Raw genomic sequence first — 18,325 nt, 5'->3', positions numbered from 1 at the left:
GGGAGGACTTATATTTAGCAATTCAGCAAAACCTCTACTAGGTCTTATTTTCTGGGGATGTCTTATTTTAGGGGAAACAGGGTAATACACTGCATTTTCTAATAGTGAAACCATAATATTAATAATATACACTTGAAAGGCTTGGAAAGCATAGCTGGCTAGTAATTCTTAAAGTGTCTTAAAATATCGTTGTTATAGCTCAAACATTTTGGTATCCCTTCCTCTTTGGCAGCAGCCATCCCTAATAGCTAAAAACCTGCTTCAACTGTTTCTTGGGTTCACAAAGGACTTTAGCAAGACAGCAAGATCACAAGTTTTTAGTAAACAATGAAATCCAAATCAGATCCCAGAACCATAGGGATGAAAGGGACCACAAGACTCATCCAGTGCCACCCCCTGCCATGCAGGAATATGTAACAGAAACGTTTAAAAACACCCAAAGGAAGAGAATACACCTCTCTCCAAGGCAGTCTACTACAGAACAGCTCTTATCCTGGCCATCATATTCACAAGTGATCTTTGGCATCACTGCTTTCTGGTTCCTTATAAATAAATGGTTGCCTTATAAAATACTTACACTTCCTGCCCAGAGATCCTCTCTTTTCCTGGAAAGCTTGGAGTATACCATTATTTCTTCCCCGGCTTTGAAGTTCAGATAGCGACAGTCAGGCCCTTTATAGTCTTTAATGGCTCGCACTCTACTCATGAATGCTAAGTATATGTTAAAAAGAGGCAGTATTGAAAGAGCTTTGTTATGTTATTAATCAACATGTATAAAACAATCAAACACAGAACCAAGGATGTCTTGTAACACAGAGATACTCTGTCTCTTTTGCTTAAAAAATAATGAACTGTCATATTCCTAAAGATGGTTCCTGCTAGAACAGGAGAGGAGACATGTTGTAGTTTGCTTACCGTCAATATAACAGAAATAGATCTGCAATTCAGTAGTGGATGAGGGAAGGGGATATACATTATCCAAAATTCTATGAGTGCAGTTTGTTTGGTGACCCTTACAGACCCTTATAAACAAAGGCGTCCAGTGTAATATCAGTGGGTCTTTGCTATCCACTAGAGTTTGGTCCCTGTGGACACCTACATTCACTGATGCTCAAGTCTTTATATGTGTGTGTAGTAAAATGATGTCTCTTATATGATGTTTTTTTGGATTAAAAAATATTTAAAAGCCATGGATGGTTGAATTTGTGGATACAGAATCCATGGTTACAGTGGGCCGACTGTACTAGGGATCTGATACCTTACAGAAGGGCAGGGTTAACCATTATGCGAAATAAACACTTGCTTAGGGAATCAAGTGAAGGGGGCACTACAGAAATTTTCCATTGCCAGATTCACCATCGACCATATGCTGCAAAACGACAAATGATGTAGCCGAACCAGATTTCACAAAAAGGGGCTCCCATAATAAAAGACTTTGTAATTAGGAAAAGTAGGGAAAACCCCTTTTCATATATAAATAAAGTGGAAGTATACAAAAATTAACATTACTTTCTTCTCCATGTCATAGTATTTGACTTATTCACGGATCATATAAATATCCATAAAGCTACCCCCAAAGCCTGCCCTCAATTTTCATATGAGATCGACGTATACATGAGTATATATGGTAGTTTATCCTTACAGCATTTGAAGTTATGTAGAACATTCACTTCTTTTTCCAGCACAATTGCAATTTGGAATGTGCTCCTATTACTTTCTGTGAACAGTGCCTTCTGAACTGCTCTACCCAGGAGTACCTCTGTTTCTGTCTGTGAAATGTAGATATTTGATAGCTCAACTTAACTAATAGGAATCCAGGAAAGTCTGTGTAATTTGTCTCTGTGCATGAACTGGGGTGCCCAGACCCCATTTCTAGAGTCACTATACGGCCAGAACAGGAATGAGAAACTCCCAGTCATATTGATGGACATTTCATCAGTTCTTTTTTTTATCGTGCCAGAAGCGACTAGAGAACATACTGCATATCACTTCTGGTGTGAGAAAATTACCCATCTACAGAGACATTGCCCAGGGGAGACCCGGATGTGTTGCTGGGAGGCTTCTCTCATGTCCCTGCAAGCTAGAGCTGACAGACAGGAGCAAGTTCCATTTTGCAGATTCAAACAGGCAACCTTCAGGTCAGCAGTTCAGCCGGCACAAGGGTTTAACCCATTGCACCACTCAATCAGTATATTAACCCTAAGGATCAGGACTGAGTCTCCCATTGACCCTTGCCAGTGTAGCCAGTTATGAGGAATAATAATAATAATAATAAATAATAAAACTTTATTTATACTCCGCCACCATCTCCCCGTGGGGACTCGGGGCGGCTAGTTATTCAGGTTCAACAGCTGGAGCACTGAACCTTTTACTCCTTAGCACAATCTTTTCTTCAGAAGTAAGGCCCGCTATAATTAATTACGCCAGTTAAGTGTGTATTAAAGTAAGTTAGACAAACTGCCAGAACAGGCAAGGTAGTGTATATAAAAGAATGATGGGTCAGCACATCTAACATACAATGTTAATTTGTCAAACAAATTGCATATATTTGTTAAACAATCATTTCTGTAAAGTATAGGTCTTTTAAATGTAGGAATGACTCTGAGATAGTTTAAAGCTTTCTTAGCAGGCTTTTTTCTAACTGAACTTTGTCCTTTCACATAAACAACACCACAAATCAACCCAATGACTTCACAAAAATAATTCCTCTTCCACAATTCTGTTGTGTTTGAAACATATAAAATAATCTCTGCTTAAACCTTGTTTTGATCAGCATTTAAGGTACATACTGAGTGTCAAATACATTTCTTGCTGTGTTTTATTTTTAAAATTCACGTTTTATGTAAACCACTGATCTTTGTACTTACTTTCGCATTCTGGATCGCCACACTTTTTCTGGTCTGACAAAACCTTTGCACTCCTGATGTTGGTTAACAATGAAAGAAGTAGAAGAAAAAACCTGATGTCACAATTCTTCAGCATCCTAAAAACCGAATAATGATAATCCTAAAAGAATTAAAAATATGTTTTGTGAAGAATTTAGTAACTTAGATTGTTCCTTCCCTTGTTTAGTTAGTGTCTTTACTCTGTTTTCCTTTTCCCGTCAAACTCTGATTGCAGAAATGCCCTTTCAGCAATCTGCCAAGTCAACTGTCCTGATTAAGCAGATTAATAATTAACTACGTTTGATAACAGGCTAGTATTTTGAAACAGAAAAGGCGTTTTAAGTCAAACGATGGAATCCATATATACTAATAAAAGGTACTTGATGGGAAATTGTAAGGAGGCAGATACAAAATTATTAAAAACACTAAACAAAATCTGTTGTTGGGTACCTTCAAGTCATTTCTGGCTTATGAGGATCCTAAAGCAAACTTATCACAAAGGTTTGTTTGGCAAGATTTGTTCAGAGGAGGTTTGCCTTTGCCGTTCTCTGAGGCTGAGAGGCTATGACTTTCCCAGAGGGTTTTCATGGATCAACAGAGATTCAAAACCTGGTCTCCAGAATCACGCCCAAGCGCTCAAATCAGTGAACTACAATATGGATACTTCATTATAATATATTTGATTGTTGTTCCAACTCAGTAATTTCCACCAAGTGCTTTGAGATGTGTTGTGTTTATTTGCAGATAATAATAATAATAATAATAATAATAATAATAATAATAATAATAGATGGTGCTGCTTGGTTGGAAACTGGGATGTGCAAAAAGGGAGATATTTTGGGAAAGTATGACTTTTTAGAGATCATAACCTTTTGGAAAACCAGAATCTCCATAACCTTTTGGAGAATAATGTCATATACAACCATTTGAACATCATAACCTTTTGTAAAATTATGATCTTTGGGATTTTAAGATTTTATTTTGTATGTGACTTTTATGACTGTTTTTATCGTTGTTTGATGTTTTATTGTTGATTGATTTGTTTTTACTGTTTGCTTTTGTTTTTATATTGTTGTTCTGGGCTTGGCCCCATGTAAGCCGCCCCGAGTCCCTTCGGGGAGATGGGGCGGGGTATAAAAATAAAGTAGTTGTTGTTATTATTATTATTATTATTATTATTATTATTATTATTATTATTATCATCTTCCAGAAAAGAGCCAAAAAACTTGTTTGAGTAAAATCTTCTTTTCAGCGGCATTTAACCACATGTACTTATGCAAGACAATTTGGCTTTCAGGTGTTAGACTGATAACTTGGTTTTGGTGCTTAATTTTTAAAATCATAACCTAATTTGGTGTTTAATAGGTTTCTCCTTAATCTCTCCTTATTATCCAACATATTCGCTTATCCAACATTCTGCCGGTCCATTTATGTTCCATAAGTGAGACTCTACTGAAAGGTCGCAGGTTTGAACTAGGGAAGCGGAGACACCCCCACTGTTACCCCCAGCTTCTGCAAATCCAGAAGTTCGAAAACATGCGAATGTGAGTAGATCAATAGGTACCGCTCCGGCGGAAAGGTAACGGCGCTCCATGCAGTCATGCCGGCCACATGACCTTGGTGGTGTCTATGGACAACGCTGGCTCTTCGGCTTAGAAATGGAGATGAGCACCAACCCCCAGAGTCGAACACGACTGGACTTAACGTCAGGGGAAACCTTTACCTTTACCTCTAACATTTATCATATTATTACACATTTCTTCTATGGAGCTCACAGTGGAGATATTTTATCACCACCATGACCAGATGAGATAAGAAAGGTGAGAACTACTGAGTTCACCAATTACCTTATGTGCGTGGAGATATCCATCACATCCAGGATTCACTTGAACTTTTATTTTTCATTATGCCTTACAACCTGATCATATCCATTCCTGAAAATCATATTTTGAAATGTATGACCTGTGATCAATGGGAGAGAGAAGAGGAAGAATGCAAGCGAGTAGGGAGAGAGGGAAACACAGGGTCTTTCATGAAGAATTTAGAGACAAAACTTGTCAATACTTACAAATATTTTTTTTCCTTTGTGGATGACTCCAATTTACAAGAGTCTGTGTTGCATTGGTCCTCACCTGTTTTTTCTAGTCAACCTTTTCCTTTTTCCAGTCTGTTATGCACCTAGCCTTTCTCCAACGGTCTTTTCCAACTCCTTTTCTTTCTGCTTTCAGATCTGCCTTCTCATTGGTCAACACAGCATTCCAAATTACATGTGACTATTGCACAGGGGAGCATTATACGAGTTGAATCAGAAACGGGTAAAATGTAAATTGGTCTGGGAATTACAATTTGATTTTGACTGTTTATGACCAGTTTATAATCCACTGTCACATTCTCTCTCAGCATCCATTAGGATTTCTAGGCTGCTCTTAGGATGAGAGAAAGAAACCTTTAGGATAAAGATACTTCCAACTTTCTCTTAAAACAGAAACATTGTTATGTTCTCAATGTTTACCTAGGGAATAACACCTTCAGACAAAATGTATCCCTTTCTAAGGAATAGTCTCGAATATGTGTAATTCTCCTTTAGCTCATTTCTCTCTTCTGTCTTATGCATCTTCTTAAAGTGGCAATCATTTTATTTGGGATGGCTTTAGTAGATGATCATACAATTTCAGACAGGTATAATTACCTTTATTTTAGAATATTTTAGGCTTTTTATCACATAAGGCTAGAAAACTGCAATACCTTATTTGGCTGGCAATTATCACATGATACCGTTTCTCCTTTGTTTTGCATTTTATTTTTTTTCAACTGGCGACAAACCTAGCAATGGCTGCCAATATTGTTTCTGTTCAATACTGCCTTTTGTGTGATCTGTAACTTCAGCAGCAGTTTCAATATCCTGGCCATTTCCTCTTCTCCTCCTTGCTATTTCCAAGCAGGATGAGAGAGGAAGTTTATGCAAGAGTGATCAAAGGATTGTGATTGCCAAAGGAGTGCCATAGTGAGGTCTGTTTCCATTTGCTTAAACGACACGATAAGTGTGATAATGTCCTTAGCAAAAAACTTCTGTCTCGAACACCTGTTTTATAAGACTGTTTTAAAAATTGAGCCTTCAGAGTTTTGTGAATCTAACACAAAACAAAACGCTTACGCATTACTTATTGAAGCAGGGAGGAAGAACTGCTTATCTACATCAAATACTCCTTGATGCCTTTTAGGGGTGCAAGATTGTGTCTATACATATGATAGGTGACGCTGTGCCAAGCCTTTTGTGATGATCTTTCCAGGGACCTGCCTAATGTCTGTATTAACACCACTTAGATAACAGATTTGGAATATGTGCAATGACTATGGAACGGCCTTAGACTATGATTTCTGGATGTAATGTTTTAAAATGTTAATATGTATTAATTTAAATTCAATTTATTTTAAGTTTAATGTTTGTATGTGTTTAAGGCATTGAATAATTGCCATATGTAGGCTGCCTAGAGTCCCCTTTGGAGTAGAGAAAGGTAGGATACAAATAGGGTAAATAAATACATAAATGCCCTGTACCAATACTGACCTGCTGTCTCAGAAAACCACTGGATGACCTTGGGCTAGGCACACTCCCTCAGAAAAAGACGATGGCTAATGTCCCCTGAATAAACTTTGTTAAGAAACCACACAGTGTTGCTGTAGGTTGAAATTTTCTCCAAAAAGCATAGCTTCCCCACCCAAGCGCAAACAATACTTTGTACAACATGCAGCCATTATTTTAAAACAAATTGATTCCTGGGGAGAGGTTTAATTTTACACATACAAGTAGGTAATCAAAAACAAAAATATTGGCTTTAATGCTCATTTATGGCTGGCATCCTACTGTTCCAAAAATGAGTTATGATCAATAGAAAACACACAAGAAACAGAATATGTAGTGTATAAAGCTACCTTTATTTGGACTTTCACAGAACAGGCCAATGTATACACTGTTGTTTCATAGAAAGTTTAAAAACAGCAAGTCACCTTTTTACACTAGCTAAATTGCCATCTACTTGCCTTAGCTGTTACAAAATTTCAAGTCTGAGCTCAGAATTCCCATTCAACAGGTTTTCTTCAACACAACATACATGTTTTTCCAAGATTAATTTAACTGTGAATCCACTGTTATTGGAAACTGAAAGTTTAGTTTGTGACCATCGATGATGCAGTTTATCTATGCCTTCCTCTATTATCTAATACAGCTCAGAAATTAATGGAAATGCAAGGTTGAAAAAAAGTTCTAAATATCACTAGGGAGAAATGTAATCTTTGTACCAATACCTACAGGGCTCTGTAAACAGGTGTTGATATTCAAGTAATTAGAAGCGGCCAATGTGCCTATTTGGCTCCCATCTATGGGCAGTTGGTTCACAAAGGAATATTATCAAAACTTAGAAACAGTATAATCTGAAAGCAAAGGAAATCTTATGCACAGATATGTGCGACTTCATGGGAGGTGACAATTTTCTTTTTAGCAATTGGAAAGAAAGAATTAATAGGCAGATTAACAATCTGGCATGAAACGTGCCAATAAAGATAAAGACATTTCTATGCAAGATGACATGGCAATGGGTGCTCTCAACTTCTGTAAAATGCACATTTATTTCCACAAAAAAGGACTTATGATACAGACTTGAATCACATAAATGTAATGTGTGTCTATTAAAATATACAGAAACTCTTAAGTAGAGGGTTTTTGAAAAGATGAAGGGGCTGTCAATTCTTTTATTTGTACACATCTGCATCTTCACATAATTTGGTAAGTAACCTTTTACAAAATCATGTAAAAAGGACAAGAGTTGCCTGGTGGAGTCTGCATTTCTTCAGAAAAATTTATACAGCATGCAATTAAGGCAGCCTTTTCTTCCTCATATGGAATCCTTTCACTTATGTAATCTTCTGCTGCAAAGATTGGGCTCTTCTGTCAACGCCTTTTGTCTTTCCTGTCTGATTTACGGTCTCTTTCGCTCCTGGAAGTTCTTTTGCCTGACCGACTACTTTCTGACATGGACCTCTTTCTGTCCGACCTTGAACTTTTATCCTTCGATCCTTTTGCATCTCTGCTGCTACCTTTTGAAGACTTGTGACTCCTGTCTACTCCTGAATTATCCCTCCGCTTCCTCTCCACACTCCTCCTGCGCTTTCTGTCCCTGTTGTGCCCCCGCCCTCTGCTCCGACTCCTGCTCTCACTGCTACTAGAGCTACTGCTGCTTTCCTGGCTGCTAGTTCCACTAGAGCTGCTGCTGCTGCTGGAGCTGCTCCGGCTACTGCTGCTGCCACTGCTCGAACTGCTGCCGCTACTACTACTTGTAGAGCTAGTACTGCTAGTACTACTGCTAGTACTCCGGCTTCGACTCTTGCTGGTTTTGTTCCTTGCTCTACCCCTACTCCCGCTCCTAACTTTGTTCTTGATTTCTACTGTTACTCCCGGGGCTTGGTCTGCCTGAATTTCAGGCACCTTTTCAGGCACTACAAGAGGCTCCTCTTGGTCTACCTGAGGCTCTTGGTCCCGGTCCTGGGTAGATTCCAACACTGGAGGAGGCTGTGGCTGAAGCACAGACTCTGAGAGAGGCTGAGCCTCAGCCTCCAATGCTGGAGCAGATTCAGGCTCCTTCGCTTCTACCTCCTCTACTTCTGCTTCAACCTCTGGCTTGCTGGCTTCCTCTTTCTCTAGGACAGCAATAGGCTCCTCCTGTTCTGTTTCTGCATTACATTCCATTTCCGGCACCACTTCTTTGCTATTCTCATTTTCTAGTGGCTCTGCATGATCTACCTCACTCGTTTCCATCACATCCTGATCTCCATCTAGCGGCAGAATGCTTTCCCCATCCTCTTTAACTAGAACTACATCCTCCTCCTGATTATCTTGCTGCCTGTCATTCTCCTTAAGCTCTACTCCCTCATCTATCTTTACCTCTATTTCCTCTTTTTGCTCCTCCTCTTCCTGTTCTATCTCCTCATCACTAGGACTAGCACCTGCCTCCTTTTCCTCCCCGGCCTCTTCCATTTCTACGTCATTGCTCTGATTACCTGTCTCCATCTCTTCCACCTGCTGAACCGCCTTACCATCTTCCTGCTCCTTCTTCTTCTGGTCTTCCTTCTTTTCTTCCTTCTGTACCTCCTGGTGTTCTTTTTCCTTCATAGACTGCCGTCTGGGTCTGGCTTCCATTTTATTAATTTGCTCAGCAAATTCAATGCGCCTACTTTCAAACAGTGCTGAAGAATGAGAGAACACACAGGGAAATTAGCAGAGATCCAATTTACCTTCACACTAGTCACTGGAGCCACTTCATATTGAAAGGCTTCAAAGATATCATACAACTTATGGAAAGTACATGTACTTTTTAATTCCATATGATTATGTATTGCAAGAATCATCTGCACACACTATGCCTGCAAACTACACCTTTGTTATTGATAGGAATAAGTCACCCAATAAATTGGGTAACTTCCGAGAGTCCAGAAGCCATTTTTGCCATCACCTTGACCTTGGAGGGCTGGACTCCCCTTCAATCAAATAAAATAACTTGTCTCCCAAATGTAAAAAACAAACAAACACCATTAACCATCTATTTGTTACTTGAATAATTTGAATAGGTTTGGTTTAGGTCAGCAAAGACTAAAAAAAATCCCAGAAAGTAACAATGTGGTTCTAAGGAAGATGGAAAGAGTTCTGAGCTGTCCAATGCCCAAAAGCCACACTTTGACTCCAACTGATGTATGATTTCGTGTTCTACTAGTATTTTTTACTACCAAAACACATAACTAAAAATACAAGTGCAACATACCATTTAGCTTTTTTTGAGAATCATCAAACATTTTCTGGTTAGCAGGACACATTCTGCCAGGTATGTAAAACAGGTGAGGCTTTGTCTTTGTTCTTATATACTTAATTATTTTGGCATTATGTTCATTCCATTCTTCTTGCTGAGAAGAGAAAAAAACGAGTATTTGGGTTTTCTTTTCCAGTCTCTCTTACAGCACAAATACACATCCCACAGCAGCTGCAGAATTCAGACTCACCAACTGCGCAAGTTCAACTTTCTGTTCCAATAGTCGCAGTTCTGTTTGTTTAGCACGTCTTTCCTCAAAGAGTTCTCGCCTCTCATTTTCAACTTGCTTTTTTTCTTCCTCTGCCTGAACTTCAAGTTTTTGCTCAATTTCTTGCCGTCTTTTTTGCTGAAAAGAAAAAAACAATTTCAGGTTTTTTTAACAGCATAATCACAATATACAAGGATAATTAATTTTAAGGTGAAACAGAAGTATTCCAGAACTAAGTGGAATAAAAACTATTCCACATGCAATATATTTTATGACAAACTATATAATAGACAAAATACATAACTTTACTTGAAAAAATATGTTGTTTATTTTAGTCAAACTGAGTACCACATAACACTCACAAGGTTACAAAAATGTGGCTGTCAGAGTTATTATAGTTCCAACAGAAAGAATCCTTGATTCTACATCAAGTGATAAAATTAGAATGATTGAGCTTCATTACTGCAGTTCCATCTTACAATGTTACTCACAGAAACCCACCTTTGAACCCAGGCAGTGATATCAACATAGGGATTTCAAAGGGGCTAAGGAACAGTGCCATGAGTAAAGAAGCATTTATCCCTCTTCCAGCATCAAGGAACTTTCTAACATGAAGCCACAGAAATCAGAGTGGAGCCCTGTCACAATTATTTGTCACAAACTGTCTTGTTACTAGGACAGAAGTGGATGGCTCACTTATTGCCCCATTCCCCACTATCTTGAAATCCCTAAATGGTGCTGTTGCCTAGTTTCTGCAGTGGTTTTTCAGGGACACTGTTGGCACAGCACCACTGTAACAACTCTAAATGCAAATTCAAAAATTTACAGGGTGTAAATGACTAAAAATACTGTGAGCTCTTTACATTTGCTGGGATAAAGGCACAGAACCCCTGTAAAAGTGAGAAAAAATTGTCAACTTCCACTGATCAACCTTTGTGGATTTGGTTATTTGTGGACTTAATTAAAATGTTATCTCCAAAATTCCCTGAGCAAAGTTGATCATAGAATCATGCTGGAGAATTTCCTAGAAATTCGTAGGGAGAACACTTTGAATCAAACCAACAGAAGTCAAACCTGCAGAGAGCTAACTATATAATAAACAGTGAACAGATAATAGCCTTTATATGTAGATGCCGAAATACATTTTATTGAAGGGGCTAACTTCAGAGTAAGGAAATTTAGATGCTCTATTTGCCTCTCCACTTGAACATAACTTAAACTTTTTCACTTTCAAATGTTTACACACAGTATCAGAAAGCTTCTAACCAACAGGGGTAAGATTCTATCTATAGAATAGTATAGACATTTCTTACTGCACACAAACATTACAAATTCTCACTCCATGGTTTGCTAGATATGAAGTTCATACCCGCTCAGTAGCAACTGTCGATTCTTGTTTGAATTTCTGAAGAGTACCCATCAACAGGCCAAATATACGCCGATTCCTGACGGAAAGGTATGATTAAATCACTTACTTTAAATAATGTTCAGTTAGATCTACATAACATATACTGTATATTGTCCAACTCTTCCCTGACCACTGATGACAAATATTAGCAAGTTATTTAGAAATTAGGAATGGTGCCTTTTCTACAGGAATATGAGAGAACAGCTGGAGATAAAATGGAAAGCCATCCCAGCGTAAGAATATTGAATTCTAAAAAAAATATTATTCACAAAATCATCCTGTTATTCTGCATAAAAGCACAAGCTTTCTACAGATGGACTGGGTCTTTCCAATAGCAGGAGACTTTTGATCCCATGAATATTTTCATTGGCTGTTGTGGGGAGAAATTAGTCCTCACTGACTCTTCTCTCCTGTTCTCGGAATATCTGCTTTGTAGGGATAGAGCCTCCAAAACAGTGAGAGAAGTAGTAGGTGCTCAGTGCAGTGGGTTGTAAGAAAATTGACCTCCCTTTTTTGCAAAAAAGGAGCACTACAAGAGGAATTCCAGTCGGAATAACCATTCTGAGTTCAATCCATTGAGCAATAGCTTGATTAAATTTCAGTTGTCTTGAACAACCTAGTCATATTTACAGATAAATAACTTCCTATATTCTCTGTATTCAGCCTGAATTCACTTGAATTTAGACAAAACAATATACAAAGTATCCCCCGCACCAATTAAAAATTCTATTAGTGAAGTTTTTTTGAAATCCTGTGTTTGCAGTCTTATTTTTAAGTCATGTGTTGGGAAACTGAGAACTACAGGCCACAAGCCCTTGCCCAAATTCTTCTAAAATCGGTAGTTATTGTTATAAACTAGGTGCTGTAATATATGTATGTTTCAAAATATAAGGCCCTTAAGCCTATGTATTGGAGGAACAAATGGAATGGTGTCTTCACAAAGCAAAAAAAATAAGTATCTATGTGACAGTCAGCAAAGTATTACATATACAGGTTTATAACCTGGATATTCAGTCACTTCACTCAAAATATAATATAAAGTATAGGAGAATTTTGCTGAGAGGAAAGAGAAAATTGAAAAAGCGTACTTAACAGCCATAATAATCCTTAATCATGCTGAAACATATGTGATGCAATGTCCTGATGGCAAATAGCCAAAACAATGCTGACCAACTAATCCCTTATGTGATCAGATGAGCAGCAGCCTTGTACAAAAGGCTAGTAAAATCTCATTTTCAATTGTATCATGGATGACTTTGAACAAATGGACCATTACAAGTCCCATTTAACTGGCTGAGGACACAATACCTGTAAAATATGGAGTTTAAAAATGTAAATGTCATACTAAAGAACAACACAAGCTACCTTTGTTTCCCTTTTTCATCCATATTTTGATCTTGAATAAGGTCTCGGCGTGTTCGCTCTTTGGAGGTAGCAACGACAGAAGATTGCAACGCTGGCTGCAAATATAGGTCACATTCAAGTTAATGGAACTGTTTCCACATTTCTCTCCACCCTACCATAAACAAATTCCCAGATATACTTTACCTTTTTAACATCATCGTCCTCTGCGTCGCTTTCATGGCGTGATTCTCTTCTTGTCCGACGTTCCCCAGCCAATCTATATTCACGACAAATTGTGAAAAACCAACATTTTGAACTGGAGTTATGGTGGAGCTTTGAAAATAAAGCTACCAAAATTAAGACATTCTGAAATTGTGAGTGTATTAACAAAAAAGCAATATATAAAATACAGTAAACAAATCCCTTACTCTAACTCTTCTAATCCTGAGTAGGTGCACTAAATTAACTGCTGAATGGTAAGCCAAAGTTGTCAACAGCCAACTGCTTTAACAGGTCAACTGTATTAGGGACAAGGAACCAGATTTAGGTACTTGTGTAAGATAGATATTAAATGGCTCTTCTCTTGTTTCAAAAGCTAACTCCATATGATTCTCTACACACCTATTAGTCGCCCCTTCCAGATCCCTCTGTTTGGCTGGGGGTCCTCCTCCACTATCCGAGAATCCACGCCTGAAACAAGACAATTAGTATCAGTACACCAAACAAATGTTAAAGTAAAACTATGGCCAACTGTTTTCTTGTAACAAACTTTGCAACAGACATTCTATTTCTTATTCACTTGGGTAAAATGTATTCCCCTGATGCCTAAATTAAAAGGATAGAACTGAATTTCTAGTACCTGAGCATGAAGGTAGAGTTACAAGCAAAACCATGGCCCGTAATTAATTACATTGAAAGATAGCAAGGGTGTAACAAAATGACATATTATAAAATGTTTTCCCCCCAAATTAATTTTAAGACCAATTTAATAAGACTTTTTCTAATCTTATGCCATTTTCTTACACCTCCTAACTTGGTTTTCTCCCCATTAAAAAGTAACAGAAAATAATGGAAGAGTAAGAAACAGGATAACAAGTAATACAGACTACTTTTTAAACACTAATGTTTAAAGAAATTAAGCACTTTTCTAAGTTCCGACATCTTCCATGATGCAATGTTGCTTGAAGCAATCATGTTTACATATACAGCCTTACTGGATGGACAGGAGGTGCGAAAAACCATACGTGCATCTATCAAAGCCTTGCTTTACAGCTGCTGTTCACTTAACTCCATTTCTAATACTAGTCTTGGCTACTGAACCTAAATTTATGTTACAGTAGCTAAAGGCAATAGTCACAACTTTTTATGTATCACATGTACAAAAATACAATATACAAGGCAGATGTGGAAATCTTTCAGCCTGCATTATGCATGGGTCCTATAAGAATGCAGTATGGCCCTTCCAAATTTTCTCCCAGAAAAGGGCAAGCTTTGAAGCCTGAAGAATGATTTCCAGTGTTTCTAAAGGGCTGCAAATGTGCCCTTGTGGTTGCCATTTTAATTACAACTAATGTTCACACTCCCAGATAAGCATTTTAAGACATTTTGGGCACTATACGTTTTTTTGGAAGAAAGCATTTAGACCTAATATAAAAACTATTTACAATAACCTAAAAAATGGGAAGGTTGTTTGTGGTGGTAAAAAAAGACATTAGTTCAAGCAGCTTATAAAAGATTATTTAAAAATCGAGTAATAACAGGAATTAAAACTTCACAGTATTAAACCGTAAAACCCAGAAAAGTTGCCTGACCATCACCAGTTTTAGCTTCTGCTTTGCAAACAAAATTTAAAAAATGAACATATTTCATCTTAGCAGAATTCTACTCTTGTTGCAATATCATACTGATATGAGTTGAGAGACACTCCAGCCCACAGGACAGCTTTAAAATTGCAATTTCCTTGTCTGTCCTGGAGCAATAGCAGGAGTCCATATACCAATCTAGAGATGGTAAGTTAATGTGTGACCATCTTTACTAGGATTGCCCATTTTGCTGCCTTAGGTACAGCACTTAATCATATCTTTACCCTGATGTTAAGCAACACATGAAGCAGAGAGTTCTGCAGATACTTCTCACTAAATCACTGATAATGAAAATACAATAAAAAACAAAACTAGCAATGTACTGCTTTTACGTGATGCCTAAGATATAATGCCTGAGGTAACTACCCCATTCTGATTTGCTGATGTGTGCTTTCAAGTCAGACAACTGGAGGTGTATCATAGGTTTTCTATGGCAAAATTTCTTCATAGGTTTGCCACTGCCTTTTGCTAAGGCTGACTTATTGTGACTTGCTCAAATGGCTTTCTGTGGGGGTCCTTCCAGACAAGCCCTATATTCCAGGATCTGATTACAGGTTTTCTGGCAGTGGGGACTCATATAATCCAGTTTAATGCAGAAAACCTGGGATCAGATCCTGTGATATAGGACCTGTCTGGAAGGACCCTGGCTGAGTGAGGCTTTGAAACCTGGGGCTCATCTATACCAGGCATGGGCAAATACCGGCTGTTAGGAATTGTGGGAGTTGAAGTCCAAAAACACTTGGAGGGCCAAGATTTGCCCATGTCTGATCAATATAATAAAATTAATGCAGTTTGACACTTTAACTGCAATGGCTCGATGCTATGGGAGCTGTAATTTGGTAAGGCACGAGTACTCTTTGGCAGGAAAGGCTAAAGACCTTGTAAAATTCTGATTCCCAGGATTCATAGCACTTAAAGTGCTGTCAAACTGCATTAAATCTAATATTGAGACAGTTATGGATTTTTGGTAACTTGATACAAATAATTTTTCTAAAGCTAAGCTACATAAATATCATGTGTAACTTAACTACAGAGTAACAACATCAGTACAAGAATAGTCAAGGAAGGTAAGAAGTTATTTTCATGGCTGCCAGAGGATAAGATGCTTGAGCCTATAAGCAGATCTACCCGCTATGTTAACTGAATACAGCTTCCCTGGAAACATTGAACAGGAATGTTAGTACAGTAGAGTCTCGCTTATCCAACGTAAATGGGCTGGCAGAATGTTGGATAAGTGAATATGTTGGATAATAAGGAGAGATGAAGGAAAAGCCTATTAAACATCAAATTTGGTTATGATTTTACAAATTAAGCACCAAAACATCATGTTATACAACAAATTTGACAGAAAAAGTAGTTGCATGCGCAGTAATGCTATGTAGTAATTACTGTATTTACGAATTTAGCACCAAAATATCACGATATATTGAAAACATTGACTACAAAAATGGCTTGGATTATCCAGAACATTGGATAAGCGAGTGTTGGATAAGTGAGACTCTACTGTATGTGTAAAACATCTCAATTTTGGTCCTTTCCTCACGTAGTATAACAAAGCAGTCAAAACAGAAACCAGGCAGTTTGAGCATTAGACTGGGGGTGCATCTACACTGTAGAATTAATGCAGTTTGACCCCATTTTAACTACCACGGCTCAAGGCTATGGAATCCTGGGAAGTGTCATTTAACAAGTTCTTTAACCTTCTCTGCCAAAGCGTGCTGGTGTCTCATTAAATGACAACTCCCAGGAGTCCAAATCATTGCACCACAGCAGTTAAACGTGGGGTCAAAGTGGATTAAAATTCATTAATTTTACACTGCAGGTGCATCCTAGGATTCTGGGAGACTGTATGGTCTTGGGCAAGTCGCACACTCTCAGCCTCAGAGGAAGGCAAACCCTCTCTGAACACATCTTTCCAAGAAAACTCAGTGTTAAGGTTCACTTTAAGTCGGAAGCATCTACACAGTAGAATCAATGCAGTTTGGCTCCATTTTAACTCAATGCTATGAAATCCTGGAAGGTGTACTTTGGTGAGACAGCAAGACTCTTCAGCAGCGATGGCTAAAGATGGTGTAAAACTACAGCCCTCAAGAGCCCACAGTATTGAGATATGGCAGTTGCAGTTATGTCAGGCTGCATTAACACTACAGTGTAGATCAGGCATGGGGAAATTTTGTCCCTCCAGGTGTTTTGGACTTCAATTCCCACAATTCAGGCCCTTTCCTTTTCCTCCTCCACCGCTTAAATTCAAAACACCTGGAGGGAAGGCTGAAGTTTGCCCATGCTTGGTAAAGATGCACCAGAGGACAATTGTTCCATAGATTCTTACCTCAGCAATATACTTCCACGCCCTCTACCTCCACCTGGGCCTGTGATGGTCAAGAGCCTACCTTGTGCAGGCCTGGGGAGAAAGGAACACAAATATACACACATATAATTATTATGATATATAAATAAACAAACACATACACACATATATAATTGTTATTATTCATTTATTTACTACATTTATATCCCGCCCTTCTCACCCCGAAGGAGACTCAGAGCGGCTTATAAATTAAATGTACATACAATACATTATATTATTAGCATAGCACAATATTAGCACTATAAATTACAATATTGTACTATACCACTATACTGTAACATTAGTAATATTACATACAATGGATAATAAATATTTTTAGCATTATATTGTATTACATTATAATATTATTATCAATATTATATGTATATACAATATTATACATTATTACATTATATATAAACCACACACATACAGTAGTCTCACTTATCCAACATAAATTGGCCGGCAGAACGTTGGATAAAGCAAATATGTTGGATAATAAGGAAGGATTAAGGAAAAGCCTATTAAACATCAAATTTGGTTATGATTTTACAAATTAAGCACCAAACATCGTATTATACAACAAATTTGACAGAAAAAGTCGTTCAATACGAAATAATGCTATGTAGTAATTACTGTATTTACGAGTTTAGCACCAAAATATCACGATTTATTGAAAACACCGACTACTAAAATGTGTTGGATAATCCAGAACGTTGGATAAGCGAGTGTTGGATAAGTAAGACTCTACTGTGTATATATATATATATATGTGTGTGTGTGTGTTACATTAGTATTAGTATCCTGCTCTCCTAAAGGAAAATCAGGCCCCACCTACACTGCCATATAATCCAGTTTCTGAATGCAAATTGACTACTGATTATATGTAGACTCATATAATCCAGTTTAAAGCAGTTAATCTGGATTACATGGCAGTTCTTCACTGAAAAGGGCACTCTTGGGCTGGTAGTTCCCTCACCTCGTATCGTTGGGGTCCCGCCCCGTGAGCTTGCGGATGTTCTCGTCGACGTGCTTAAGGCTCTCCTTGGCCTTCTCGAGCTGCTCCTGCAGGGCCCGCACGGCCACCGCCATCTCGGCGGCGGCTGCTACTACCAGTACAGGCGCGGCCTACCCTGCCTGGGCCCAGCGGAAAGCGCGGTCGGGTAAGCGAAGAACTGGGGAGGAGCGAGAGAAATTACCCCGCCTACACGTGTAACGTGGCTCCCTCAAGGAATCCACCAATCGTGAATCAACACATTAAAACGACATCACTTTTGTCCAATCGGTACTCGTAATCCCTCGCGAGTCGCCCGCCTCTGATATTGAGAGGCATCTCAGTGGGTCAATCACGCTTCCCATTTTTGCCAATCAACGACTCACGTTAGCGGAGTGACGTAGCTTTCAGCCACTTAGG

The 18,325-nt window shown here is 38.3% G+C and overlaps 2 protein-coding genes across 2 annotated transcripts in view; both read right to left on the bottom strand.

Annotated features, from left to right (window-relative positions):
* mia2 (MIA SH3 domain ER export factor 2) overlaps window positions 1–4,830 on the bottom strand; it is a 58,504-nt gene extending 53,674 nt beyond the window's left edge. The window contains exons 1-3 of the mRNA XM_008125864.3: window positions 4,733–4,830; window positions 2,868–3,006; window positions 578–711 (exon numbers count right to left, since the gene is read on the bottom strand). Of these exons, the coding sequence (XP_008124071.2) occupies window positions 578–711; window positions 2,868–2,982 (249 nt within the window). The 5' untranslated portion in view covers window positions 2,983–3,006; window positions 4,733–4,830. The remainder of the gene's footprint in view (window positions 1–577; window positions 712–2,867; window positions 3,007–4,732) is intronic.
* A 1,970-nt stretch (window positions 4,831–6,800) lies between these two features.
* Window positions 6,801–18,102, bottom strand: pnn (pinin, desmosome associated protein). Its single transcript, XM_003214388.4, has 9 exons — window positions 17,891–18,102; window positions 16,894–16,965; window positions 13,324–13,392; window positions 12,907–12,979; window positions 12,724–12,818; window positions 11,320–11,395; window positions 9,933–10,088; window positions 9,698–9,836; window positions 6,801–9,125 (listed from the first exon to the last, which is right to left on the bottom strand). The coding sequence occupies exons 1-9, from the start codon at window positions 18,001–18,003 to the stop codon at window positions 7,834–7,836; spliced, it is 2,085 nt and encodes a 694-aa protein (XP_003214436.1). The 5' UTR covers window positions 18,004–18,102; the 3' UTR covers window positions 6,801–7,833.
* Window positions 18,103–18,325: the final 223 nt, after the last annotated feature.

The sequence above is a fragment of the Anolis carolinensis genome, chromosome 1, assembly GCF_035594765.1.
Source record: "Anolis carolinensis isolate JA03-04 chromosome 1, rAnoCar3.1.pri, whole genome shotgun sequence".
NCBI lineage: Eukaryota > Metazoa > Chordata > Lepidosauria > Squamata > Dactyloidae > Anolis > Anolis carolinensis.
The sequence above is the reverse complement of the archived record's forward strand: the minus strand, read 5'-3'. Positions and strand labels throughout refer to the sequence as shown.

Excerpts from the sequence above, each read along its gene's own strand:
- pnn (XM_003214388.4), bottom strand. The coding sequence starts at position 18,003 with ATGGCGGTGGCCGTGCGGGCCCTGCAGGAGCAGCTCGAGAAGGCCAAG. Across the intron at positions 10,089-11,319 it reads CGACAGTTGCTACTGAGCGG|CAAAAAAGACGGCAAGAAAT; the intron begins GTATGAACTTCA and ends TTTTCTTTTCAG. Across the intron at positions 9,126-9,697 it reads TTCTCAAAAAAAGCTAAATG|CACTGTTTGAAAGTAGGCGC; the intron begins GTATGTTGCACT and ends CTCATTCTTCAG.